The sequence below is a fragment of the Silene latifolia genome, chromosome 10, assembly GCF_048544455.1.
Source record: "Silene latifolia isolate original U9 population chromosome 10, ASM4854445v1, whole genome shotgun sequence".
NCBI classification, from domain to species: Eukaryota; Viridiplantae; Streptophyta; class Magnoliopsida; order Caryophyllales; family Caryophyllaceae; genus Silene; species Silene latifolia.
This window is the reverse complement of record NC_133535.1, coordinates 22,414,851-22,441,231: the sequence shown is the minus strand read 5'-3', so window position 1 is coordinate 22,441,231 and position 26,381 is coordinate 22,414,851. Positions and strand designations below refer to the sequence as shown.

Below are 26,381 nucleotides of genomic sequence, written 5' to 3'. Positions count from 1 at the left end.
CATGACCAGCAGTGACTATATTTACATGTTAACCATTTGAGTAATTAAACATGTGATAAAACAACGCTTTAAAATACATATAAGAATATTTTATTTCAAATTTTTTAAAGTTCAAATTATTTTTATCATTTTATATTATTTTTATTTGGTTTAAATATAAAATTTTAATAAATTTATCTATTTCAGGTCGGGACACGGTTTTGGTATGTTTTGACCCTAAATGTGCGAGTTATTATCGGCTTGGATCGTCTTCCGGTTGAAAGAGCCGGTTATTTCCGAGTTATTTTCGGGCGGGTTTAGTTAGTTTTTCGAATCTGGTCAATCTTTTGAAAGCTCTAGAGAAGTATGCTTTAGAAAACCTATAGGAAGAAGAGCATGAAAAGGACTCATCTTGACCCCGTATATATAGGCATTTATACCACAATGATATTTACATAACCTCAAGTATTCTTCCCTGATTAATGGCGGGAGAAGGTAGACAATCCCCCGCGATAGGAATCGATCTAGGGACGACGTACTCATGCGTTGGAGTATGGCAGCACAACCGTGTCGAAATCATCACCAATGATCAAGGCAACAGAACGACGCCGTCTTGTGTGGCTTTCTCCAAAAATGAAAGACTTATTGGTGAAGCTGCCAAAAATCAAATTTCCGCCAACCCTACTAACACTATTTACGGTTCTCTCTTTCTTCTCCTCTTCGTTTATCTGTTAATTTATTCCCTTAATCATGTATAGTTAATTACTCCGTACAATGGAGTAGTACTTTTTTTTAGTATACTGAAATTAAGTTCATTAACACGCAAATTATTAATTACTCCGTATCATGTAAGACCGTTATATGGTGTATATTGACACACTAATGCTTGTGTACCTCATGTATTGCAATCGTCAACTGATTTGTTAAAACAAACTACTCTTAAAGATGCACGTAGGAATTCTCACCTATGCAAGGGGTCTAATAAGTAACCAGCTTTCTCCGTTAGGAAGAAATTTAAGTGCCTATGAAATTTTTGTTCAGGTGATTTAGGGCAAATAAATAACCTTTAATTTTGTAATTCCCATGAATGAATTGTAATTTTTGTGTTTTAGGAAAGGGGAAATATAGCAAATCACTCACATAAGTTTGATATCATGTGCAATTAAGCATCTTAACTTATAAATGTCGCAAATAGGCCTCATAAGTTTCTCTTAATGTGCAGTTCACTCCATATCTTATTTTTAATAATGAAAATAATAAAATTTACTAAATTAAATATATTTACTATTATTAAAAGTCAAAATTAAAATTCCTAATTATTAGAAAGAATGTTCAATTTTTTTATTGTTTTTTAATTTTGGTGAAAAAATATTCATAATATGAGAATTTTTATTTTTTAGTCAAGTTACAATGAAGAGTTAAATGCCAAAATTGTTTTGATCTTAAATTTGGTTCACATTTTTTGTTGAACATGTAAATATTGTATTTAATTTTTAGTAGATATATTTAAAATGATTTTTATAATAGAAAATAATAGGTTTTAGTTAAAAAAACGGTCGAAAAATTAATTTGGGCATAATTGCACATTTTTGAAAACTTATGGGGTAATTTGCTACAAGTGAAACTTAGGGAGTTGAATTTCACATAGTACATAAGTTATGAGGATAATTTGCTACATCTCCGTTTACGAAAGTGTAGGTACTAGCCAAAATGTCGTGGTGTATTTTATGTCCGCCTTTTAAAGGAGTCTCATTTAACAAAACTCGTTAATTCGCGCCGTCTATATTTTTTTCATTTAGATCTTTTATTATGTTATTTTTCTTTTCCCATTATTCTAACTTTTTAGTCCTTAACATCCTGAAAAATTATGTTGCTCGGACTCTTCAATATTATCTCACCTATCCATGTAGGCATTGGACAGTTAGACTTGAGTAGGTAGGACACTCAGACACTTCATTTAGTTCAAAAACATGAATTTTTTTCATAAAATAAACGAATCCAACACTATAACACGTCTCTGTGTGATGGTGTCGGATATTTCTAATCGAGTTCGAGCAACATAGCTGAAAAACCCTAAAAATGATAATGTTACTGAAATTCTTTTTTGGAAAATACAAATTTGTTACAAATAGGACGCACCGCATCCAAAAGGCGTGTGCTTTGCGCTTGGTCGCCTTGGCCTCTTAGCTCCTCTTCAAACTAAGGGATAACCAGACGACCTAATATTCACTTTACAATCAGCCAATTTACTCAAATTAATTGTTGATGACTCACTTTGCTATGTAGTTATTTCAGTGTGAATGTGTGATTAATTTACCTTGTATACTTATTAATGGCAGATGCAAAGAGGCTCATTGGTAGAAGATTCACAGATGAAATAGTACAAAATGACATGAAACTTTGGCCTTTTAAGGTCGTTTCTTGTCCTTCAAAGGATAACAAGCCTATGATCGTGGTGACTTACAAGGGTGATGAGAAGCACTTTTCTCCAGAGGAAATATCAGCCATGGTGCTCGTGAGGATGAAAGAGACTGCGGAGGTATACCTTGGGTCTGATGTTAAGGATGCTGTTATCACTGTTCCTGCGTACTTCAGTGATTCCCAACGTCAAGCAACTAAAGATGCCGGAATCATTGCTGGGCTCAATGTGATGCGAATCATAAACGAACCCACAGCTGCTGCAATAGCGTATGGTCTTGAGAATAAACCCGTGGACAGCAATGTAGCTAAAAAGAATGTGATGGTGTTTGATCTTGGCGGAGGTACTTTTGATGTCTCGTTGGTGACTCTGGATAAGGATGCATTTGAAGTTAAAGCTATAAGTGGCGATACTCACCTTGGTGGTGGGGATTTCGATAACAGATTGGTGAACCATTGTGTGGCCGAATTTAAGTCAAATCATAATAAGGATATCAATGATAATCCTCGGGCTCTTGCGAGATTGAGGGCTGCTTGTGAGAGGGCAAAGAGGATACTTTCGTCATCTACTGAGACGAATATTGAAATTGATTGCCTTTATGAGGGCATTGATTTTTCTTCGGTTATCTCCCGTGCTAGATTTGAAAAACTGAACATGGATCTATTTAAAGAGTGTTTGAAACCTGTTGAATGTTGCTTAAGGGATGCGAAGATGGAAACGAGTGATATTGATGAAATTGTTCTTGTTGGTGGTTCGACTCGTATTCCTAAGGTTCAACAGTTGTTGGAAAACTTCTTCAATGGGAAGAGGCTTTGCAAAAGCCTCAACCCAGACGAGGCTGTGGCTTATGGGGCAGCTATTCATGCAGCTGTCTTAAGTGGTGTAAGACACAACCAACATGCTATGCTTGTTGACGTCACTCCTTTATCACTTGGTGTTGCGCTTCGGGGTGGTGTGATGAGTGTTGTGATCCCAAGGAACACACCAATCCCAACAAAAATGGAGAAGAATTTTATTACTGTCGAGGATAACCAGACCTCAGTACAAACTATTGTGTATGAGGGTGAGGCAATAGTTGCTAAGGAAAACAATTGCCTGGGCCACTTTAAGCTAAGTGGCATGACCCCGGCTCCAAAAGGTGATGCAAGTATAATCGTCTGTTTTGAGATTGATGCCGATGGAATCTTGACTGTGACGTCAACAGAAACGGCGTCTGGTGTTACGAATCAGATAACCATCACAAATCCGAATGGGAGGCTATCCAAGGGGGAGATTGATAGGATGATCGAGGAGGCTAAGAAATACATGGCGGATGATATGGACGTAAAGAAGGTAAAGAAGGCGAAGGCTAAGTTAGAGAATTACGTGAACAATGTTTGGGATAGTTTGAGTGAGGATTTTGGAAAGATGAAAATTGAGGAGAAGAAGCAATTGGAGGATGCAGTTGAACACACAACTCAATGGCTAGAATGGAATTGTGAACTCACGGACCACCGTAAGTTTGAGGATAAGTTGGAAGAGGTCAAGGATATTTGCGACCCTTTCATGCCTAAGACAGACCCATAGGTTGTGGCTCTAGTAATGCTGATCGTAAAGAGATACATATTCACGAAATTGACGAGAAGTTCCCTTATTTATAGTTTCAATTTTATTAGTTTTCTCTACGAGAAGGACGGCTGTGTTTTCTGTTAGAAATACAGATACTCTGGCTTGTGTTGTTTTTGTTTGAGCCTAAGACTTGGTTTTGACAGATATGTGCAGGTATCAAGTCTCAGTCATGGTTACAAATTTGTTAAGGAAAATGCAGCTTTAAAATTATTTACAAATAGCAATATATATTCTGATAGAAGAATTGATTTATCCTTTATCAATCTGCTAAGTAATCTTAGGACGCCGCCTTTTGGTAAGCTATACACCACATCCTTTTGTGTTGAAAGTAACTTAATTCAGCCATTTTCCAACTAATCCAAACATTTAAGGGGCCGTTTGGTTCACTACTTAGGAATGGAATGGATTGGAATGAGAAACCATAGGAGTTTGAGGTTTCAATTTCATACCTTCCAAAACATGTTTGGTTCATTAGAAAAATAAACATAAAGGAATGAAGTTTGAATACATGGGAAGGAGGTGGGTATGGGTTCCAAGGGGTTGGGGTGGAATGAGAATCCAGCAGGATTCTAACTCCATTCCAAAGCACCCCAACCAAATACTAGAATGATTAGAATCCATTCCATTCCATTCCAAACCTTCCAACCAAACACCCCACCCATCACAGTACATTTTACCAACTAATTTCCATTTCATACCCTCACTTAAAAAACTGATATACTACGTCAAGAAAAAAAAAGAAAAAACCACGAAAATTGAAACCACTGCAGTACTACATCCACCCCACCGCCGCCACCGCCACCACCACTGTACATCCCCACCCACCGCCAGATCCCAGGCAACTGACCACCATGCCGCCATCTCCGTCTCCCCTCGTGCCAACATGTCCACCATTTCGATTTCCGCTCACCTTGCACACAGCCGTACTAGCGCTCAACCAGCGCCCACTCGCCACCGCCGCACTTCCTTCACCTCTCCTCCACCTCCGTTGCACACCTCCTCCCCTCCCCCCGACTTGTTGAAGCAGCCACATTGACACATACTCCATTGTTCAAGAGCTAGACAACGACTGAGTTTGTATGTTTCGGGGGAATGATGAAGATTTGTGAAATTGCGTTGTGTGTAAATTCAATCAATTAGGAATCTTAGTGACTGTAAATAAATTAATTTGCAAGAATTTGATGATTGGTGTGTGATTAATTTATTGTGAACTCTTCGAAGAAACATTGATTGAAACCGATTTTCATCAACAAGAGGTTGATAACCTCTTCGAAAAAACATGGATTGAAACCGATTTTCATCAAGAGGTCGATAACCTCTTCGAAGAAACAATTTGGCGCTACATTGACGGAGACTTTGCTACTGCAATTTTATCAATTGGAACTTGAAATTGTAGTAGAAATCAATTCGAGAGCTTTGAAATAAAGGATGAAATTGGACTAGTTGAAATTAGAGAGAATAACTTAGAGAGAAATTAGAGAGGGAAAATGAGAGGGGTATAATTGTCCATAATGTACTGCGATGAGTAAAATGTGTACTGCGAAAATCAGCAATTTTTTAGGCAATTTGTCATGTGATTTAGTATGTATTTGATCTAATTTAAACTTAAGACTAATAATACCCGTCTTAAATGAACATTTATGGAAATTGTTGAAATTGTATGGAAATAACCTATCCTGAATTAAAGTAGGATAAATTAAACTCGAATGAGCTGAACTGAACTTCATTGAAAAAACTTTTATGTTGGACCTTAGTATGATCCATTTATTACTTATGCTATTATACATTTATAGACGAGCTCAAAAATATTTCATATTTTACGAAGTATTTTTATAAGTACAATAAAAAAAGGTTTGGCAAAATTTTAGTTAGTTTAATCATTTTAATTAGTCAAAGTTTTAGGCTTTATTACTCTTAGTATGTTAGTCTTAATTCATTCATGTTAGATCATTAAAGTAGTTTAAAGTTGCAAACTTTATTATTAGATTATGGTCAATCTTATGTTTAGAGTCATTATAAATGTGTCTTGTGTTAGCTTAATATGATTAGTGAGTAGTTTTCTCACTAGGGTTCGATTTAACCCCGACATGTGTAAATTACTTGATTAAATCCCATTTTAATTAGTTGTTGGGGGTGTAGTAAGGGTTGATTAGGGGATTTGATATGTCTTAGGGGCTTAATTGTGGTAATTATGACTCTTGACCCTTGTCCATTGGCGGAACCGATTTTATCTTGGGAATCGGGTTACCATATCTAAGTTTAATTGCCAACTTAGGTTGAGACCGAGAGGGGTCTTGTGTTTGAAATCGACCTTCGAGAGAAGGGGAGGGATGACCCGGAAACCGACGTGGGCTTAATGACTTTAGTCAATACTTGGCTACCTTGAGATTTTACATGTGTTTTCGGGTAGTTGGGTATTAAACTTGGGATACCGACCTTCAAACCCGATAGGGGGTTAGTCGGGATAGCTAGTGTCCTATTATGAGCCCGGGAGGGAGTTAGTAGGTGAATTAGGGGCCTTTTCCACTTTACACATCACCCTAATGACCAATTAACGAGATTATGATAGTAAATGAACATGTCAGAGGTGACATTGGAACCTAGGCCTTCCTTTATTATTTAAAGCATTATATATATATATTACTTGCTTGTTTATTTAGTTTAATAGCCTTAGTTAATTTATTTTAGTTATTTAGCTTAATATCAACCGATTTTTTGATTCGCGTAGCTAATTTATCGACAAAACTAGTACTCAAACTTGATTTCCATGTAGTTTGACCATGACTACCCTACTATATTATTACTAGTTGAGTTAAAATTGTTTGACTGGGGAAAGGCGACAAACTCCACTGTATTATTATCGTTATTATTATTATTATAATCTTTTATTGTTATTATTATTTCAGTTCAGTTCAGTTCAGTTCAGATCAGATGAGTTCGATCAATTTAATTTAGACTTTTTTCAGTCCAAAAAAATAGGGCATAACCCCGCTAAATATTGACCTAGTCTGAAATTTATACTCTGTGAGACTTTAAGTAGCAAAGTAAACAAAGAGAAGAAATTCTAAAGTAGGAAAAAAACGGCGGAAACAATCTCTGCCTGAACACACTATATATTGATTGCCTCCTTTTTAACTGATTCTGAAAAATATACTCGGAATTGTATTCAAGTTTGAAACGTGGAATTGAAGATGGGTGTGGAGAAAGGAACGCCCGCGATAGGTATCGATCTAGGAACGACGTATTCATGCGTCGCAGTATGGCAGCGTGGCAAAGTAGAGGTTATCCCCAACGATCAAGGTAACCGTACGACGCCGTCTTGTGTTGCCTTCAATGACACGCAACGATTCATTGGCGAAGCCGCTAAGAATCAAGCCGCTGTTAACCCTTCCAACACTATCTTTGGTTTGTTTTTCTTCTTTTCTTTTATACATATTTCGAAACTATGATTAAAAGAATCAGGGTTTCTTCAATTTCCGAATCATATCGATTTGTAATGGAGTAATATAATTAAGTTTGGTTTCATGTTCTTTATTTTGTTCACTTCTTTGAATTCCAGATTTTACCATATTCTCTTTAGTTACTTCTTGTTTGTTGGTGTGGACAAATTCGTATTGTTCTGTAGGTTGCAATGTACTGTATTGCCTTATACGGTTTCATATTTTCGTTTGTCCTTCCGTCATATCTTTAGTCTAACTTCGCTTTTCAACTAATAATTGGTGACAGATGCAAAGAGGTTAATAGGCAGGAAATTCAATGATGAGTCTTTGCAGAATGACATGAAACATTGGCCCTTTTCAGTTGTTCCATCTCCATCTTCTGATATTGATAAGAAGCCTATGATCGCTGTCACCTACAAAGGCGAGAAGAAGACTTTTGCACCCGAAGAAATATCAGCAATGGTGCTTACTAGAATGAAAGAAGTAGCTGAGGCCTATCTTGGCTCCACTGTTAAGAATGCTGTCATCACTGTTCCCGCTTACTTCAACAATTTACAGCGACAAGCGACTAAGGATGCTGGTACCATTGCGGGACTCAATGTCATACGCATTATCAACGAACCAACTGCTGCCGCCATTGCTTATGGTCTCGATAAGAATGTTAGTAGCCATGATAATGGCAAAAGAACTGTATTGGTGTTTGATCTTGGTGGCGGTACTTTTGATGTTTCATTAGTTAGTATCGAAAAGGAGGCATTTGAAGTTAAGTCAGTGAGCGGTGATACCCATTTGAAAACTGTATACACCCAGTCGATAAATGTTTGAAAGATGCTAACATGGAAAAGACGAATGTTGACGAGGTTGTCCTAGTTGGTGGGTCAAGCCGGATCCCAAAGGTCCAGGAATTATTGACAGACTTCTTTAGTGGTAAGGAGCTTTGTAGGAGCATCAACCCGGATGAGGCGGTTGCCAGTGGGGCTGCCACGTATGCTGCCTTTCTGACCGGTCTTGATTACAAAGACTTTCTACTTCAAGATGTCACTCCTTTGTCTCTTGGCGTTGAGGTATATACTGGCGAAATGTGGGTTTTGATCCCAAGAAACACCCCAATTCCAGTTCGAAGGGAGAGATTTTTTACGAATGCAGTAGACTATCAAACCAGTACTACGATCAATGTCTACGAAGGCGAGAGACCGATAGCCAAGAACAATAACTTATTAGGAAGTTTCATCCTTTCAGGACTCCCTCCAGCACTTAAAAATGTTCTTAACATCATTACCTGCTTCGATATTGATTCCGATGGCATCCTCAAATGTTCTGCTAAGGAGCTTTCAACTGGCAGTCGGAATGAAATTACAATAACTAATCGTATAGGGAGTTTATCAAGGAACGAGATTAATAGAATGCTCACGGATGCCAACAAATATAAGGTCGAGGATGAGAGTCACCGACAGACGGTTGAAGCTTTAAACGCGCTGGAAAAGTATGCTGAAACCATGAAAAGCTTCTTGAGACGAAATGGTAGAAAGATGGGAAGAAAAGAGCAGAGAAAGATGGGTGATGCTATTGAACAAACAATGCAATGGCTTGATTGGAATTTTCTTCTTGCTGATGTTGAAAAATTTAAAGACAAGATGAAAGAGCTCAAGGACATTTGTGACCCTATTACTAGTAAAATGTCTCAAGATGATAAGGGAAATATAATTAGTCCCAAAATTGAGATCATTGTACTTGATTAAGTTAGCACGGTGTCTTCATTCTGCCCCAGTTATTTATTTACCTTTTTTTTGAATAAAAAGGCACTTTGATCGAATGTAAATAAATGATTAACTACAGATACTTTTTTTTTGGGTGCAAATTAACTACATATATATGAGACCAATCAATTCCTTATGTGATTTCCGTTTAATTGAACGAATATTTTAGCATATAGTATCGTTTATATTTGTTTTTCTATTATGTAGAAAAAAACAAATAATTGTAAGATGGACTTGTACAAGAATTTGTGAAATTAAGCAAAATCTCCGGTAAACAAAACAAAACAACAACAAACAAAGTTTAATTCTCTTCTGAGTCTAAAGTTCTGCGCATCAACAAAACTAATGTTTCTAGTGACAGTCTATTAAAACCAAGCTTAATCGAGCTCGATAATCTCAATCTCGGATGCATTACTGGGATTAGCTTCAGGCTGCTGGTGCATATTTGCGATAATAGGCTCGCAAATATTCTTAAGCTCTTTCATCTTCGCCTCAAACTTAGTAGCCATTTTTAGAAGAACATTCCAATCTAGCCATTGAAGTGTCTGTTCTATAGCGTCCTCCATTTTCCGTCTGTCGTTCTTAACAATCTTGTGTCCCTCACGATTTACCAATAATTTCATGTCACGTGCGTAGCTCTCTAAATCATTCATTGCCTTCTGTTTTTTCCTTCTTTTCTCATCCTCTGTATTAAATTTTGCGTTATCTTTCCTCATCGCTTTCACTTGATCATTTGACAGTTTACCGCTATGATCAGTAATTGTAATTCCATTTTTACTGCCAGAACTTAACTCCTCAGCGTTGCATTTCAGGATGCCATCCTGATCAATTTCGAACCACGCCTTAATCCCTAAAGCTCGCTTTTTGGACGGAGGGATACCTGACAGGTTAAAACTACCCAGCAAGTTATTGTGTCTGGCCTTCCGTTTCTCACCTTCGTAAACACAAAATTCCAACTCGGCCTGATTGTCAGCCGTGGTAGTGAATAATTTCTCCTCCTTTACCGGGATTGGGGTGTTTCTCTTAATCAAAACGCTCATTTTCCCCGTGTCATTCTCAATCCCGAGAGACAGAGGTGCGACATCAGTGATAACAAAATCATTACTATCAGCCCCAGTCAAGACCGCGGCATGTGCAGCAGCTCCATAGGCAACGGCCTCATCCGGGTTAATGTTCTTGCAGAGCTTTTTCCCCGGAAAATACGCTTGCAATAATTCCTGAACTTTCGGGATTCTAGTGGATCCACCAACAAGGACAACCTCATGAACATCAGCCTTTTTTAATCCCGCGTCTTTCAAACATTGGTCGATCAAATCAATACAACTCTCAAACAAATCCAAATTCAACTTCTCAAACCGTGCTCGAGAAATACTTGTTGAGAAATCAATCCCATCAAAAAGACAATCGATATCTATATTAGTTAAAGACGTCGAAGAAAGTATCCTCTTTGCCCTCTCACAGGCCGCTCTCAACCTTCCAATAGCCTTACTATTCCCTGTAATATCCTTTCCATGCTTCCTCTGAAACTCGGTAACAAGTTGTTTAATCAGTCTGTTGTCGAAATCTTCACCACCTAGATGAGTGTCCCCACTTACCGATTTCACCTCAAATGACTCCTTATCAACAGCAACCAAAGATACATCAAAAGTACCACCACCAAGATCAAAAACCATCACATTCTTTTTACTACTTGTACTACCCTTATTATCAAACCCGTAAGCAATAGCAGCAGCCGTTGGTTCGTTGATGATTCGAATGACATTAAGTCCAGCAATAGCACCGGCATCTTTGGTTGCTTGTCGTTGCAGGTTGTTGAACCGAGCAGGGACAGTAACGACAGCGTCTTTAACCTTTGACCCAATGTAAGCCTCTGCCACGTCTTTCATCTTACCTAGGATCATAGCAGAGATTTCTTCAGGTGCAAATTGCTTTTCCTTGCCCTTGTAGGTTACAACAATCATTGGCTTCTTCTCGAAATTGTTTGAATCAGGGTTGCCGGCAACTACCTTAAACGGCCAAAGTTTGATGTAGTCTTGCACCACTTTATCACAGAATTGTCTTCCAATTAGCCTCTTGGAATCTGTCATATACAGTAGTATCCCCGATTAGTAAAACTAACTCCAACAAAAAACTAATGATGCAATTTGATTTGCTTCTATGTTGATATCAAGCAAATGATATTCTATCCTTTATCTAATACAGACCTATCCACAGAGCCAGCAGCCAATATTTGTGTATAAGGATGATAAGTTCTCCAGTATATTTCAAGCAAACGGTTTCATATAATTGCCAGGTTTAGTTATAAGTATAACCAGTTAATGATTTTATCAGCTAATGAAACAACAATTGTATACGAGCTCATATAAGTATATTTAAGTTAACACGAGTACCAAAATTAGCATAAGAGGAGGCGGGAGGAGAGTAGGTAGGCGGAGAGGGAGAGAGCGAGAAATAGGAAATTGAGGGGAAATGAACCCCTCCAAATTAAAATTATCGGAGAAAAAATGATCCCTTCAATTACCTTCTCCTTCTAAATCCTTCCAAGCGGAAAGTGCTACAATACCACCGTCAATTCAACAGGGAAATCTTAACCCATTCACTTCGCAATTCACTCCATTTTCCTCCAAATCCAATTAAACAGAAGACGGTGACATTTACATGGTCAAGGGTTCGATTTGTGACGTACTCCAATTTGTTGTAGCGATCAAATCATTAATTTTTACATCATTGTTAACTTCCATTGAGAAAATTTCTCAAGTGTAAATGAACATTTACGAAACGTTTTCTAATTTTCTCATCGATGAACCCTAATTATAAAAAAAACTTCAATTAAAATCAAATTAACGGAGTGATTAAAAATGTATTACCCGTAGACATAATAAAACAACCATATACGAAATCGAAGAGTCGTAAATTGACGAAAAGAAGAAGAAAGATGAAATGAAAGTAGAGATTACCGAAGATAGTGTTAATAGGATTAAGGGAGGCTTGATTCTTGGCGGCATCGCCAACGAGACGTTCGGTTTTCGAGAAGGCGACACAAGACGGCGTAGTACGATTGCCTTGATCGTTGGCTATAATCTCGACGCAGCCATTTTGCCAAACGGCTACACATGAATACGTCGTCCCTAGATCGATTCCTATCGGCACCGTGGCCGCCTTTTCATTATTCTTCTCCGCCATACACTCTCGAGTAGTACTGAGTTTTCAAAGGGGTATAAAATGAAACTAAAATTGAGTTGAAAGAGTTATTGAGCGGGTGTTATTCACACTTTAGGCGCTTGTAATTTTATTTTGGTATTTCGATATTGAAATGCGAAAAGTTTTTCAAATTATCGCAGTACACATTTTACTCACTTTAGTACATTTTATACCAAATTTTCCATTTGTCTAACCTTGACAAAATAATATCAAACCCAATTCTCTCTAACTTCTCTCTATTGTTAGGGGGCGTTTCGTTAGAGAAAGGGAAAGGGAAAGAAAATTAGAAAGGGTAAGAAGGGGAAAGGTAAGGGATTACCTAAAACTTAACTAGTTGTTTGGTTACATCAAGAAAATGAAGTGTGGTGGGTTGTGGTTTGTTTTGGGTAGGTGGGGTGGTTGTGGTGGTGGTGGCGGTGGCGTCGTGGTGGTTTAGGTGGTGGTGGTGATGGTGGTTGTGGCGGTGGTTTATGTGGGCTGGCCGTGATGGTGGGAGTGGTGGCGATGGCCTCTTGATGGTGACTGGTGTGGTGTGAGTCGCAAGTGTGGTGGTAGGTAAATAAGGTAATTGAAGGGTAACAAGGGTAATGAAATCTCATACCCTGGGGGTGGGGGTAAGGAAGGGAATTTCATTCTCTTTATTTGTGTCAAACAAACACCAACAAAGGAAATCAATAACTTTATTTCCCTTTCCCTTTCTTATAAACCTCCAACCAAACGCCCCCTTACATCTTTAACTCCTTTCAACTATCTTCAAATTATTCAATTATAAATGATTAGAACGTGAATTCTAATTACTAATAACTAATAATCAAATTGGTTGTTTATTATAATTTAGTATCTTTTTAAATTATGGTTTATGTCCAAATTAATTATTGTTAATTCGTGTGAGAGGGAAGGGACATTGGGGTAGTCGGATGTCGCCGGCAAGAAATCTTTACTTCTTTTTTTTAATTCAATGTACTATTGTTCGTAGGGTTTGGTTTGATTTTTTTTCTTATTATTCCAATGTGTTTAATGAATACATTACTGTAATTACATGATGAAATTAGAGGATACAAGCTTGAAATTAGAAAGAATACATTAGAGAGAGGTTAGAGAGAGAAAATAAAAAGAAAAATGAGAGGGATACAATAGTCAACAATGTACTGAAATGAGTTAAATGTGTACTACGAAAATCAGCGTCCAAGTTTTTTTGTCCTCCTTTTCCCTTATTAATAATCTTTGTGTCAAAACCAAAAGTAAACAAATGACTGGAACGGAGGGATTATTCCATTTGGTAGACTCAATTTAGGTGAAGGAGCGCGGTCCTCCTGAATATATTTAGGTACATGAATGAAGACAGTAATTAAATTAATTAAATTTTGTATCTAATTTAATGAGAGACGGTTTATAGTAAGTAGATTATACATTCAATTTATTACCACGAGTGCTATAATTTATGAGCATTATAATAAAGTTTTTGAGTTTTGTTTTAAAAATTATGAGTTTTAATATAAAGTTTTTGAGATAATTCACTTAAATATTAAGTGCAAAAAATTACAATAAAACTCATAAACATTATATATAAGCTTAGTTAAATTTGTGTTTTGACGAAAAAATAAATTAAAATTAACTTATAAACTTTAATAAGCTCAGAAAAAATACACATATGCTCAAAAACAAATAAAGTTTGAGATAATAAGCTCAGAAAAGACACATGCTCAAAAACAAATAAAGTTTAAGGTACTACATCCGATGTATATATGTTTCTTTTTCTCACGGTTTATCCTAAATTTTTTTGTGGCCCTGTTTGGCAAACAGCAGAAGCAGATGAATGATAGCGAATAACGTTAGCAGAATACGGTTAGCAGATTTCAATAGCAGATTTGACCATCAAACAAATTCGCAGAATTAGATAATGGTGTTTGGTAAATAGTAGATTACTAGTATTGGTGCCCGGCTTCGCCCGGGCTACCTCTACTTACCATTAAATTTTTTTTTCATTAAATAAAATTACTTAAAGTTGCATAACCCATAAATTTATCATTAATATATTTTTCTATGACATATCCTAAAATTACGACGAAATAAATTTTGAGACAAATTCACTACTCCCGCTATTAATATTTTACTCTTATTAATGAAACAATAGTAATAACATTTCACTATTTGCTCGTAATCATTGTTACTTTCACTACTCCCGTCGTAATTATTGTTACTGTCACTACTGCCGCATTAATATTGATAATTTCACTACTCCCGCCGTAATTATTGTTACTTTCACTATTGACGCATTAATATTGATTACTACACTATTCCCGTTGTTGTTTCTACCACTTTCACTAATCTCGTTGATAATATTGTTACTTTTACTATTCAAATGAGTGATTACTATCATATAACTATATATCCAATGTTACTACGATTCTTTTCTTTACTACGAAATTACTTTTACTACTTAGACATGCAATTTTAAGGGGATTATATGTTTATATAAATATATTACATATATGCATTAAATCAAATCGAAAGAATTATACAATATTATATATTATGGAATCTAACTTGAATTATTTATAACCTACTTATATTATATTTTTGTACGTTAAATAATTAACATCTCTATACATCTAATAACCTATAAAGTTTAATAAAATTGCATAAATTTTAAATTTAATATATAATTTTATGATGATAATAATTAATACCATAAGTGTGCATCCTAATTAATTATTTTATTTCAAGGAAATTGACCATCTTCTAGTCTTCAATAAATATTTAGGAAAATTACCAAGCATCTTCTTTCTTTTAGTCTCATTGAAATTGACCATCTTAATTAATTATTTCATTTTAAGGAAATTGACCATTTTAATTAATTATTTTAGGGTTTTTCTATATGGTAACCCCGAACTTTTTCAAATCCCACGTGGTAACCCTGCAAATTAGAAAACAAAAATGGTAACCCTGTGGTGCATTATTATGTATCACCGTAACCCTTAACTAAAATTCCGTCAATTTGCACCGTTAAGTGCTGATGTGGCGTGTGATGTAGCTCTTTGGTGTTGATGTGGCGTGTCTTCCATCTCTCCTCTCTTCCCATTACCACTGTTATCCGACCCCACTACCCACCCCCCATCCTACTGCTGCTCGCCACCGCTGACCCGCCAAGACGACGGCATGTCGCCGGCGTTCCAACCCCACACGTTATCATATTCTCCTTGCTTTCTTCCTCATCTTCTCCTTTCTTTCTTCCTCATCCTCCCGACGTCAATGGCATATCATCTGTAAAATAAACCAAACAGATGCGTTTTGGTCAGTTTCAAGCGCATTTCAAGCCATTTACACCAAGCACTCGACATAAATGTTTAACATACATTCATACGTATATAATTCAAGCCTAGAATTGACGACGAGTCAAATTTTTCGACAGTATTTTGCCCAAATTCGTGCTCCCTGCCAAGTAGTGTCCCTGGAGAGGCGGTCAAATCGCAATTTCAAGACAGAGAAAGTTTACCCATAACACAAGGGTTCCAAAACAACAAGTTTCATCAAAATCCGACAAGTTTTGAGTCATTTTCGAGCCTATGAAGCGGTTTTATCTCTAATCATCTCAAACTAGCCTAAATCCTTCTACGGTCAACAAAAATTCGAATGAAAGGCATGGTTGTGCTCCTAGCATGCTCAATTACACATTTCTAATACTAAATTTACAGGACAAATGCATTTCATATGTTATCCCCAATTTTTCGAAATTGGGTATATGAACCCTAATTTTAATCGAAATTCTGCCCCAAATCAATCAATTAATCAAAAGCAAGATACATACCTCGATTTGTCATAATTAATGGCGGGGTTATGGTCAAAATTGGGTGATCAATGGCTCCGTTCTTCGAGTTTTAGAGGAGGAAGACGAAGAAGTTGTGTTTTGTTTAAAATGAACAAAACTCGTGGCGATGTGAGAGGAGGATGAGGAAGAAAACAAGGAGAAGATGAGGAAGGAGAGCTAAAGGAGAACGTGTGGGGTTGGAACGGCGCCGGCGAGATGCCGTCGTCTTGGCGGGTCAGTGCGAACAACAGTAGGATGAGGGGGTAGGTGGTGGGGTCGGATGACAGTGGTAATAGGAAGAGAGGAAAGAGAGGAGAGAGGGAAGACACGCCACATCAACACCAAATAGCCACGTCACACGCCACATCAGCACTTAACGGTGCAAATTGACGGAATTTTAGTTAAGGGTTACGGTAATACATAATAATGCACTACAGGGTTACCATTTTTGTTTTCTGATTTGCAGGGTTACCACGTGGGATCTGAAAAAGTTCGGGGTTACCATATAGAAAAACCCATTATTTTATTTTAAGAAAATTGACCATGTTTTAGTCTCTTACAAATGTTTAGGAAAATTATCAAGCTTCTATATAATTTAATTTTAACCCAAACTATATAATATTTGCATTGAGATCCCTTAATTGGGTTCATCACACGGTGCTAGTGATTTAAAACTATATAGTATAATTAATTTGTATAAATTTCTTTAATTACATTAAAGTTCCTTGGTTTCTGGAATTAATATATAGTATTGATAAGATAATTAGAATTATTTCATGAATAAAGTGAATATGCTAATGCAATATGCTAACAGTAGATTATGACCAATATCCTATCAGAAAACGCCGTTTATACCAATAAAATCGTATTATAGGAGACTTCAGCTGTGAAAAAAAAGTTTTGAGCTTGTAGGGTGTATTCAGGACTTCAGGTTGGTGTGGGAAAGTGACTATAAATGGGGACCGTAGTATCCGTATATGTTGCATGTGAGAGGCTGGTAAGATTAAGGTGTTATCGAGATTTGGTGCCACCAAGCAGCGCCATATAATTTTCCTTCTTTATTGGATTATATATTCGGACAGTAATATTTTGATATCGTCAACCAACATGAGTCTAAACTCATACATTTCATATCATAAAAAGAATGGTAATGATAACATCTATTATTTATTTATTTTCACAATTTAATTAATTAAAGAGCTAATTTTACTGACAATTTGTAGATAAAAAGTAACTGAAAATAAGAAGAGTGTTGGGAGTTGTTTGTTAAGACCATGGAAAGCACATGAGTAAACTGCCAGCTAAAAATTGCTAAACAAATTATTGTTTACTAATTTGTTTCATCTACTACACTGCTAAAAATCATCATAATTTGGTAGATATTAGATGAATTCTACAGAAACAATGAAAATTAGCGAAAACTAAACAAATAAAATTTTGGGTCCGTCACCCAAAAAAAAAAAAAAAAACTATATCTCTTGTCGTTTGTGTAGTATCTACAATTTTGCTTTTGCAAGTATTGCCAAATATGTCAGCTATCACAAGGTATTTTTTTTGTAGAAACTAATCATTTGATTTGATTTATTGTAGTTCCTGAAATGTTAGCTTGCTTTCTTTTTTTTTTTGGTTAAAATTTGATGGTTTTTAGTGGCGATTTATATTAACCGAACTTAAATTATGTCGTGACAAAATATTAAACAACAAGATGAGTTGTTTACTTGTTCTATTGGTTGTTTGTATCCAACTGAGTTCGAGTCATGTGAACTAATCAATGACATCGCCCCTGCTGGCGTTTGAATTTTTTTTCAAGTTTACGTTGAACATTTTCGCCACGCTGACTTCAAATCCTGGCGGAAATCCCGGATCCGCCACTTGTATATATGAAGATACGTTGTACTTAACTCTTAAAGGTCTTAATCATACTGCAATTGTGTTTGATAATGTGAGTTATGTGACATTTATTTGACTTTCCATATATATAAACCTATATTATGACCTATTTTTAGCAATGAACTAAATATATACATTGGCCTTTTGTCCGTGATGAAGAACATGACAAAGAGTTAAACATAACTAGGATGAAGAAAACACTCAATCGACTGAAAATGTCATATAAAGACGAATATATCTTCGTCGAATTCTGAGCCAAATTACTGAACTAAGTCTATAAATGTCATAGGTTTCATAATTGCATACTACAAATAGTGTATATGGTTAAGAAACTACTTGAAAAATTTGTTTAAGTGTTATATAAGGTGAAAAACTGTTGCAGGCAAGAAAGAAGGTCGTTAGTCGAATTGAACTGACGATAAATGTGATGGTTTGTGTAAGGCAACTCGAAATCGACTCAAAGAAAATGAGAGCAAAGGCTGTTTCTGGTAAAGCTCTGATTTTGCTGTGCATAGTCAGTTTTCTGGCTGGTTCACTTCTTACCAGGCAAAGTTGGAATCCTCAGACTGCTGAAGTCAAAAATCAGGTTTCACTCATCAGTAACCATGTCAAGCTGGATAAATTTCCCCTAACCAGAACGGGTCAAGATTCGGATCATAATAAACGGGTTGGCTTTTTGGTTTTTTGTCAGTTTTGTTTTTGGTTTTTGGTATAAGTCTCATAAGCAAATCTAACTATGCTTCATTTTTATCGGTACTTTTCAGAATGCTGGATTAAGGTTTTGTCGTCGTTGTTGTTTTGGTTCGTAATATGGTTTTCTGGGTCATAGTAGAATCATTTGTGCTGTCATATTGTAAAGTAGCAGCCAGTCGACACAGTTCTCATTACGAGTTCTCTTTAACAATCTCCGTCTTCCTTGCCTATTTGCCTTGTCATAGACTGTAACTGTTGATTTAACTTTACGGCTTAAAATTTCCGTTACATGCTTAAAAGTTTCTCTAATTTGTGCTCTTATGAATTGATTAGATGTTAGTTGATGGCAAATCTGCAGATATGATGGGACAAGTTGTGAAGACGCACCAAGCAATTCAGTAAGTACAGTCTTTGTTTTTGTTTTTCTCGTTTAATATCTCGTCTTTCGAGTTCTGAATGTATAATTCAAACTGTCGTAAACAAACTGGCAGATCTCTGGATAGAAAAATCTCAGCTATGGAGATTAAACTGGCAGAAGCGGAAAATAGACGACTGGAGGCTGAAATTTCAGCTGGAAGAGCTTCTAATCAGAGTATACAGAAGGCTTTTATGGTGATTGGGATCAACACAGCATTCAGCAGCAAAAAAAGGAGATCCTCCCTCAGACAAACTTGGATGCCTACAGGTCTATAATCCATATCATTCTTAAACAACCCATGATGACAACTGGCTCGAGAGTCTCGAGACTGTTATTCACAACTGATAAAAACGAGTTCTGACTCCATTTGGAAATGAATAATCGACACATCCTTTTTCAATTGTCTTAAATCATCAGTTCTACATTTTTACGCTCATGCATGCTTTGCGCCTGAATTCCGTTATTTCAAAAATGCAGGGGAAAAACTAAAGAAATTAGAGAAAGAAAAGGGCATAGTCATTCGATTTGTAATAGGACACAGTGCGACACCAGGAGGTGTTCTAGACAAAGCAATTGACTCTGAAGAAGAAGAATACAAAGATTTCCTGCGGCTAAACCATGTCGAAGGCTACCATGAACTCTCCACCAAGACGCGTCTTTATTTCTCCACTGCTGTTACCCTTTGGGATGCAGATTTCTATGTCAAAGTGGATGATGATATTCACCTGAACTTGGGTTAGTCACTTTCAAACTTTCAGCAGTAATTTCTGCTTTTTGAGATGAATTTTAGATTTGCAGAGCTTTTGACATCAGATATTTGATTTGCAATGTTGTTGTAGGTTCGATGGCCACGACTTTGTTGAGATACAAGTCAAAACCCAGGATCTATATCGGTTGCATGAAGTCTGGACCTGTTCTTTCCAATAAGTGAGTTGCTAACAACTCCTTCAATACACTGAACCCTAATAACCCGATACAAACCTCACCTGCTGTCAGGTCAAGTATTACTGAATGTGCGTGAATGATGCTGAATGATATTATGTGCAGGGTCGTGAAGTATCATGAACCCGAATTCTGGAAATTTGGAGAAGAGGGGAACAAATATTTCAGGCACGCTACCGGACAGATATACGCCATATCCAAGGATCTTGCAGCTTATATATCCACAAATGCGTGAGTGTCTTACATGTTCTTTATATTACAGACTTCTCCAAAGTAATCTCAGTTAACAAAATCAGGTTCATCGAGAATGAAGAGTTATCCTTATTTCTAACAAATTATAACCAATATATCACAGGCCGATTCTGCATCGTTACGCTAATGAAGACGTTTCTCTTGGCGCCTGGTTGATTGGCTTAGAAGTGGAACACGTGGATGAACGGTCTATGTGCTGCGGAACTCCTCCAGGTACATGCTATGTCGAAACATGGCTTGTTATTTGAACTACATAGACATAGTGCTAAACTTGGCAAACGGAGCGGACCCGAGTCCCGACTGACTTGAAAAATATTAGCAAACCCGAGAGCCGGAGACGCATAGATGGCAAGAACACGATATTGACCTGATCAGGAGTAATTCGACCAAGAACGACTAATCCAAAAAAGTTGGATCCAAAATGTCACAAATTGACTCGAAATGACCCACTTAAGTCTATACCTAGGTTTGCAAAACAAACAACAAAACCCTTATCGCCATGGCCTGAATCATACCCAAATACTCCGATCTGACCTGATTGATCCGTCCTGTAGCTGAACCGCGTCCAAAAGGACCTACCCAGTATTGACTTGTCCAACTTGTACACGACATGAATGCCTATTTTCCGGGTCTACATGTCGCCCATGTTAAGGCTACTCTCTTCTGAGCTAATGCTTTCAATTATGACAGACTGCGAATGGAAAACACAGGCAGGAAATGTATGTGTAGCATCATTCGACTGGTCGTGCAGTGGAGTATGCAAATCTGTTGACCGGATGAAAGACGTGCATAATAGCTGCGGTGAAGGAGACGCTGCCGTTTGGAACGTCGATCTCTAAGTTGCCTATTGCACTTTGTAGAATGTGCCCTTTCCCCTTTCAATTTGTTTTCTTTTCCCTTCAGACGAACCGACAAGATCCATAACAGTTTCATATATAGGACACAGCGACTTCAATCATAGCTACTACAATAATATTAGATATTAAGGCCATCTATATTGCAGGACCCCTCTAGGCATGCAATTTGCACACTGGTTTTCCCGAGCCAACCCGAGAACACGTTAGATTCAGATAGTAATACATTTGGGTCATAACAGTTAGTCACAACTGCATTGTAAAGATTTGAAGGTTTTTACGACCATATTTTGAGACAGAAGTGCAAACACCGAGTTGCTACAATTTCATTCCAACATCAAGACTTAAATCGATATTAGTACAATACTATTGTCTTAGGCCAATCAAGGATCTGAGGATGCACGACGAAAGGAGAAAGTATTATGAAAGTCATGTGTAGAAATAGAGGTAAGAGCAATGACATTAATCCGTTATGTATGTTCACCAATCGCGAATATGCTTTAGTATTTGCTGTTTGTGTCTGGGGATAAATCGAATAATTTACATGTACTTCACCTAGAAGCATAGATAAGAAGTTTAAGAACACCTCTGGTCGTCTATCGTCTCCATTTGTCGATTTCCTTAGACGCAACAACAACCAGCCTTTTGGTGTTAATGACAAGCTCATCAACGAGTGCACCAATCTCATCCCTGAAAAAAGAAACATATAAAGATGAGCACTTGGGCCAATGCAACAAATAAAGTCCTTAACATTTATTCGATCGCTAACAATTTGTTTGGTTGTCCAAAATCCTAGCCCCAAATTTACAATCCACAAAGATAAAATTTTCCATTTGATGGAAACAAACCTGCAGAGTGCATACAAAGATTCTTAATGGGCTTATTAGACACGAGAATGCAAAAATCTGCATAGGCGTGTCACCTTCAGAGTTGAATACAAAAATTTATATGAATGGGCATAAGTGTGTCGCTGTCACCACCGGAGTTATTTACAAAATCTGCATAAGTAAATCGCTCCTAAAACATGCTACACTTTTTTGTCAGTGAATGTGCAGGGAGTTGTATACTTCCTTTCAGTAGTACTCCGTATCACTCAGGTTCAATGGCCAGCAAACCAGGAGTATAAATTTACTCTGGTACCACTCATACCAGTACCCCACCTGCTCTGAGATTACGGGTGTGTTTGGATTGGAGGATTTTGGCGGGAAGAAAGGGGGCGAATTGGAGGGAAGAGAAATCCTTTGGTTAGCAAGCAAAAGGGAGGTGGAGGGATTTAGAGGAGAGGAAAATTGGATCCCTCCATTCCTTCCTCCAAGCCAAATTATTTCCCCTCCAACAAAGAAAATATTTGTAGGGGAAATCACCTCCTCCATTCTCCCTGTCCTTCCCCCCTTCCACCTACCCTCCCTTTCCCTCCTATTTAGGTATCCAAACCCGGCCTAAGATATTTACGCCCATTTTTTATGTATATGTAACCAGAAATTATGTTCAAAAACCCCTTGGGCTCTAGAATTTTACACACACACATTTGACAACCCAGGTAATCCAAAATCCAAGGTTGTATAATTATGGGACCAAATTGAACAAATTGAATAATTGATCATCTAAGGCGTGCCTCGAGCCTCAAGGATTAGACCCGTCTCAGATCCACTCCTACTAGGGGAACATAATTACTACCTTGACCAAGAGAGGTGAAAACACATTCCACTAATCTAGAAAATTCTTTTTCTCCATCAACTGATCATTTAGCTCCATCTCATCATTAAGTGTTTTCCAAAAAAAATTATTCACCTTCACCACTGTAACAGTGGCGGCGGCACATATTTTGTTATGCATATTTGATTAGTGGTGTTTTATGTAAGCAATTTTTTTCCTAATAAGATTTTTTTTAAACTCGTGAGTGACCTGATAATCAAAGGGAACAAATAACAACCCCACTAAAAAATGACCCCATGAACAATCTAACATCACTCCCCCACCCTGGTGAATTTCATTTTGCATCTCAATTCCTTTCACCCACCATCAACTACACAAAATACTTGAGTTATCCCATCATCTACCACGAGTCATGACTATCAATGATAAAAGAATATGGATATACTGAAGTGGATAGTGTAGTTCTGAGCCTTGATTGTAATCACCTTATTCCACTTTGTTGTCCTAAGGTTTTATCTATTTTCCATGAGTAATATTAACAAATTCCATCTTAACAAAACAATTTTTACCAAAATATTTTTTTTTGCAAAATAGGTGGAGTTGCACTATAATAGTTGGTTTAATGATTTTATCGCACTTTATATACTGAAAATCGCCATTTACTTAGATGAAATTTGAATATGCTATACCCCAGGTCACTTAAAATGATAAAATTAATGGCTGATACTTTGACAGTTCAATCTGTCGGACACTGACACTTCATCAAATAGCCGTGTCAGACATATGAAGCCGAGTCGGTGTAGCATAGGTTAATGCCTTAAATGGTGATGCTCTCACTTGCAATAAGAATAGTGATGAATTACATAGCATCTCTAAAAAGCTTGGTCATCAAATATAAAGGAGTGTGAAGAGGGAGAGTAATTCAATGGGTTGTACGTCAAGACACTTCTTTGTCACCATGGACGAGATTCAGAAGGATACTTCATAAGGATATACTAGAAAGAGCTTCATGCAGGTTTTGGCAGACCGCAGCCCAGTACTTAATGAGATAAAATGGCTAAACACTATGCTCTGAGGATAAGGAGAGGGGGGGTGGGGTGGGGCGGGTTGGGTGAGCAATGTATTTCTGAATTTAGGCTTACAGAGTTACAGTACAAGGATTTGATCGTTGTCTGACGGCTCTGACCGAATAAAAGGACCGAGAGAAGCAAGCAGCTTCATAGTCTTGTAATAGGAAAACTGTGTTGGATACTTGGATGCAAAGCAGAGCATTTATCAGAGATTGTAAATCCTATTTTTCCGCACCATTAAATTGTATTCCGCAATAGCATCAGTTTGACATGATGACTTGAAGTTGATGTTCCATGGCGAGGACTGAAAATCTGGGTGGGGATTTCTAAAAGGACTATCACTTATGAGTTATGACTTACCCTAGATTTCTCAAATCCCTACTACATGTTTTGCAGGAATTACACTCGTATGGAGTACATTTAACTGTCTTAGGATGTTGGAGAGGAATTTTACACCACTCAAAACATGCAGTGAATTATAGCTATTTATTGTTGTCATTTTCCAAAATCCATCCACTCATCTTTCAGATAGATTTATCTTTCATATATTCAACCAAAATAATGAAAGTTTTTCAGCATGGAAGGCTCTTTTGCAAGCTTTCATTTAAAAAATTTATTGGACACCAAAACCCTAGAGATTCAACCATTCACATCAAAACATACACGTAATGTGAGTTTAACACAGAAGTGTGCTCGCGAGGAAAAACAACATCAGCAGCCCTCACATAGTCACACTAAACCATGAGATTCGCAAACAGACAGAAGAACATATTGGAAGCACAAAAGAACTAAACGGATTTCGGTTAAAAGTACGAGCTACTTACTGAGAAGGAACATATGAGCCATTAAAAGGAGGCTTCCCAACATTAGAGTATTTCCTGTTCTCATCATACGCAACACCTTTGCCAACACCATATCCGAAACCTACACCAACACCACATCCAACACCAACTCCAAGACCTAATTGAAGTCCAGGTATTCCAGGACCAAAGCCTGCACCTGAAGATTGAAAACATTGAAAAACATATTTAGTAGAGCATTATCTGAATAAAAATCGGTATAAAAAATACTAACAATGGGGAAGAATTTAATTTCATAAAACCATTATAAGGACTCGAAACTCAAAAGCCAAATGATCTTTCTAGGAACAAACCTTTTACGAAATATCTTAAACAAGACATAACACTATAAAAGCCGGAAACTCCAAAGTACTAAAGGCTTGAGAAGGGACAATACAATCATCACGCCTAATTCTGAATTACGAAAACTTATAAAAGACAGTCTTATAAGTGAGACCAACTCATTCACCTCGTAAATAAGAAGTATACAAATCTTTGGAGCAATAATCCGCCGCACAGCTCTGAGCTTAATTAACCCGAGATTATACTATTATTACCTTATTCTTACTACAACCATCTACTCCACTCCCACTGTCCAGTATAGTTTACGTTTACCTTAATATGTGAGCGTAAAATAAAGCAAATATAAAATATTGATTGGGGCGGAGGGAGTAACAAAACATTACATATCACATACCCTACCTCCATAATTCTCCTATCATCCAAAAGTCAAATTAAACATCCTTTACTGTTGCAATCATTAAGCATACAAGAAACTAATTATATACAACTGCAGCTGCTAATTAAACACAAATTAATGCATTATGCTTTATTTGATTAAAACATTAAACTAAAACAAACTAATCAACAAAATTGAATTAATAAATGTTTTTGAGGGGAAGTTGGAGTTACCGCCGATGAGACCGAGACCGAACCCGAGTCCGCAACCGACGCCGATACCGAAACCCGGCCCGACTTTGCCAATATCTTTGACTTTGACCACTGGAAGCTTCCACAGTAGTCCCTTGTCTTCTCCGCCGTTCATCTTTTTACCTTCTTACCTTTCGTCTCACTTTCTTCTACTACGTTTTTTTCTTTTTTTTTTTTTTTTTGTGTTTTTTGCTTTCCGATTTGACTCGTACTCGTAGTTTATTACTGTCGTGGAAAACACACATATTTGTATGAGCTACAGTTGGTGAGATTATTTTGATGGACTCCAATGGTACCGAGATTCGGTATCATTCGGTTACGCCCTACTATAATCCGTATCAGGTATTATAAAGTTGTTTTATACGGTAGTAATGTAGGATGATTGTATTTGAAAAAATTTTAATTAATTTAACGTGAATTCTGCTAACTAATGTTAAAAGTTGTCATTGACTTTAACTCGTTCGTAAATCATTTTCTGTGGTTTTAATTTTTCGGATTTGAAGTCGTCATTAAATTATCGTCTTGGTGTAAACTCTCGCTTTATTTTTGTTAAAATAAACAGGCTAAATGGCAAAGTGATTGAAATTAATGAGAAGAGGAAGGACACAGTGGGACATGTTATTGT

General features: G+C 37.0%; 4 protein-coding genes and 1 pseudogene across 7 annotated transcripts; 3 read left to right on the top strand and 2 right to left on the bottom strand.

Annotated features, from left to right (window-relative positions):
- Positions 1-402: 402 nt before the first annotated feature.
- Positions 403-4,048, top strand: LOC141605362 (heat shock cognate 70 kDa protein-like). Its single transcript, XM_074424084.1, has 2 exons — positions 403-678; positions 2,319-4,048. The coding sequence occupies exons 1-2, from the start codon at positions 462-464 to the stop codon at positions 3,962-3,964; spliced, it is 1,863 nt and encodes a 620-aa protein (XP_074280185.1). The 5' UTR covers positions 403-461; the 3' UTR covers positions 3,965-4,048.
- A 3,128-nt stretch (positions 4,049-7,176) lies between these two features.
- On the top strand, positions 7,177-9,195 carry LOC141605360 (heat shock cognate 70 kDa protein-like; annotated as a pseudogene).
- A 226-nt stretch (positions 9,196-9,421) lies between these two features.
- On the bottom strand, positions 9,422-12,458 carry LOC141605359 (heat shock 70 kDa protein 18-like). Its single transcript, XM_074424082.1, has 2 exons — positions 12,161-12,458; positions 9,422-11,283 (listed from the first exon to the last, which is right to left on the bottom strand). The coding sequence occupies exons 1-2, from the start codon at positions 12,384-12,386 to the stop codon at positions 9,581-9,583; spliced, it is 1,929 nt and encodes a 642-aa protein (XP_074280183.1). The 5' UTR covers positions 12,387-12,458; the 3' UTR covers positions 9,422-9,580.
- A 5,008-nt stretch (positions 12,459-17,466) lies between these two features.
- On the top strand, positions 17,467-21,776 carry LOC141605357 (putative beta-1,3-galactosyltransferase 8). 4 transcript variants are annotated; one of them, XR_012526330.1, is made up of 10 exons: positions 17,538-17,757; positions 18,544-18,769; positions 19,129-19,193; positions 19,287-19,480; positions 19,691-19,948; positions 20,053-20,140; positions 20,261-20,386; positions 20,511-20,620; positions 21,098-21,406; positions 21,691-21,776. XR_012526330.1 is itself a non-coding variant. In XM_074424080.1 (9 exons), the coding sequence occupies exons 2-9, from the start codon at positions 18,530-18,532 to the stop codon at positions 21,244-21,246; spliced, it is 1,230 nt and encodes a 409-aa protein (XP_074280181.1). In that variant the 5' UTR covers positions 17,467-17,757; positions 18,485-18,529; the 3' UTR covers positions 21,247-21,596. The 4 variants fall into 4 exon arrangements, 2 of the variants coding, with proteins under 2 accessions (XP_074280181.1, XP_074280180.1); XR_012526332.1 differs by having other exon boundaries at positions 17,550-17,757; positions 18,485-18,769; XM_074424080.1 differs by lacking the exon at positions 21,691-21,776 and having other exon boundaries at positions 17,467-17,757; positions 18,485-18,769; positions 21,098-21,596.
- Positions 21,696-25,983, bottom strand: LOC141605358 (uncharacterized). Its single transcript, XM_074424081.1, has 3 exons — positions 25,739-25,983; positions 24,812-24,986; positions 21,696-21,951 (listed from the first exon to the last, which is right to left on the bottom strand). Exons 1-3 carry the CDS (start codon positions 25,869-25,871, stop codon positions 21,858-21,860), a joined length of 402 nt encoding a protein of 133 aa, XP_074280182.1. The 5' UTR covers positions 25,872-25,983; the 3' UTR covers positions 21,696-21,857.
- Between the last annotated feature and the right edge of the window lie 398 nt (positions 25,984-26,381).

Excerpts from the sequence above, each read along its gene's own strand:
- LOC141605362 (XM_074424084.1), top strand. The coding sequence starts at position 462 with ATGGCGGGAGAAGGTAGACAATCCCCCGCGATAGGAATCGATCTAGGG. Across the intron at positions 679-2,318 it reads CCCTACTAACACTATTTACG|ATGCAAAGAGGCTCATTGGT; the intron begins GTTCTCTCTTTC and ends TATTAATGGCAG.
- LOC141605359 (XM_074424082.1), bottom strand. The coding sequence starts at position 12,386 with ATGGCGGAGAAGAATAATGAAAAGGCGGCCACGGTGCCGATAGGAATC. Across the intron at positions 11,284-12,160 it reads TCCTATTAACACTATCTTCG|ATTCCAAGAGGCTAATTGGA; the intron begins GTAATCTCTACT and ends TGTATATGACAG.
- LOC141605357 (XM_074424079.1), top strand. Across the intron at positions 19,194-19,286 it reads AAGACGCACCAAGCAATTCA|ATCTCTGGATAGAAAAATCT; the intron begins GTAAGTACAGTC and ends ACAAACTGGCAG. Across the intron at positions 20,621-21,097 it reads GTGCTGCGGAACTCCTCCAG|ACTGCGAATGGAAAACACAG; the intron begins GTACATGCTATG and ends CAATTATGACAG.
- LOC141605358 (XM_074424081.1), bottom strand. The coding sequence starts at position 25,871 with ATGAACGGCGGAGAAGACAAGGGACTACTGTGGAAGCTTCCAGTGGTC. Across the intron at positions 24,987-25,738 it reads CGGTCTCGGTCTCATCGGCG|GTGCAGGCTTTGGTCCTGGA; the intron begins GTAACTCCAACT and ends TTCAATCTTCAG. Across the intron at positions 21,952-24,811 it reads GGCTCATATGTTCCTTCTCA|GGATGAGATTGGTGCACTCG; the intron begins GTAAGTAGCTCG and ends TTCTTTTTTCAG.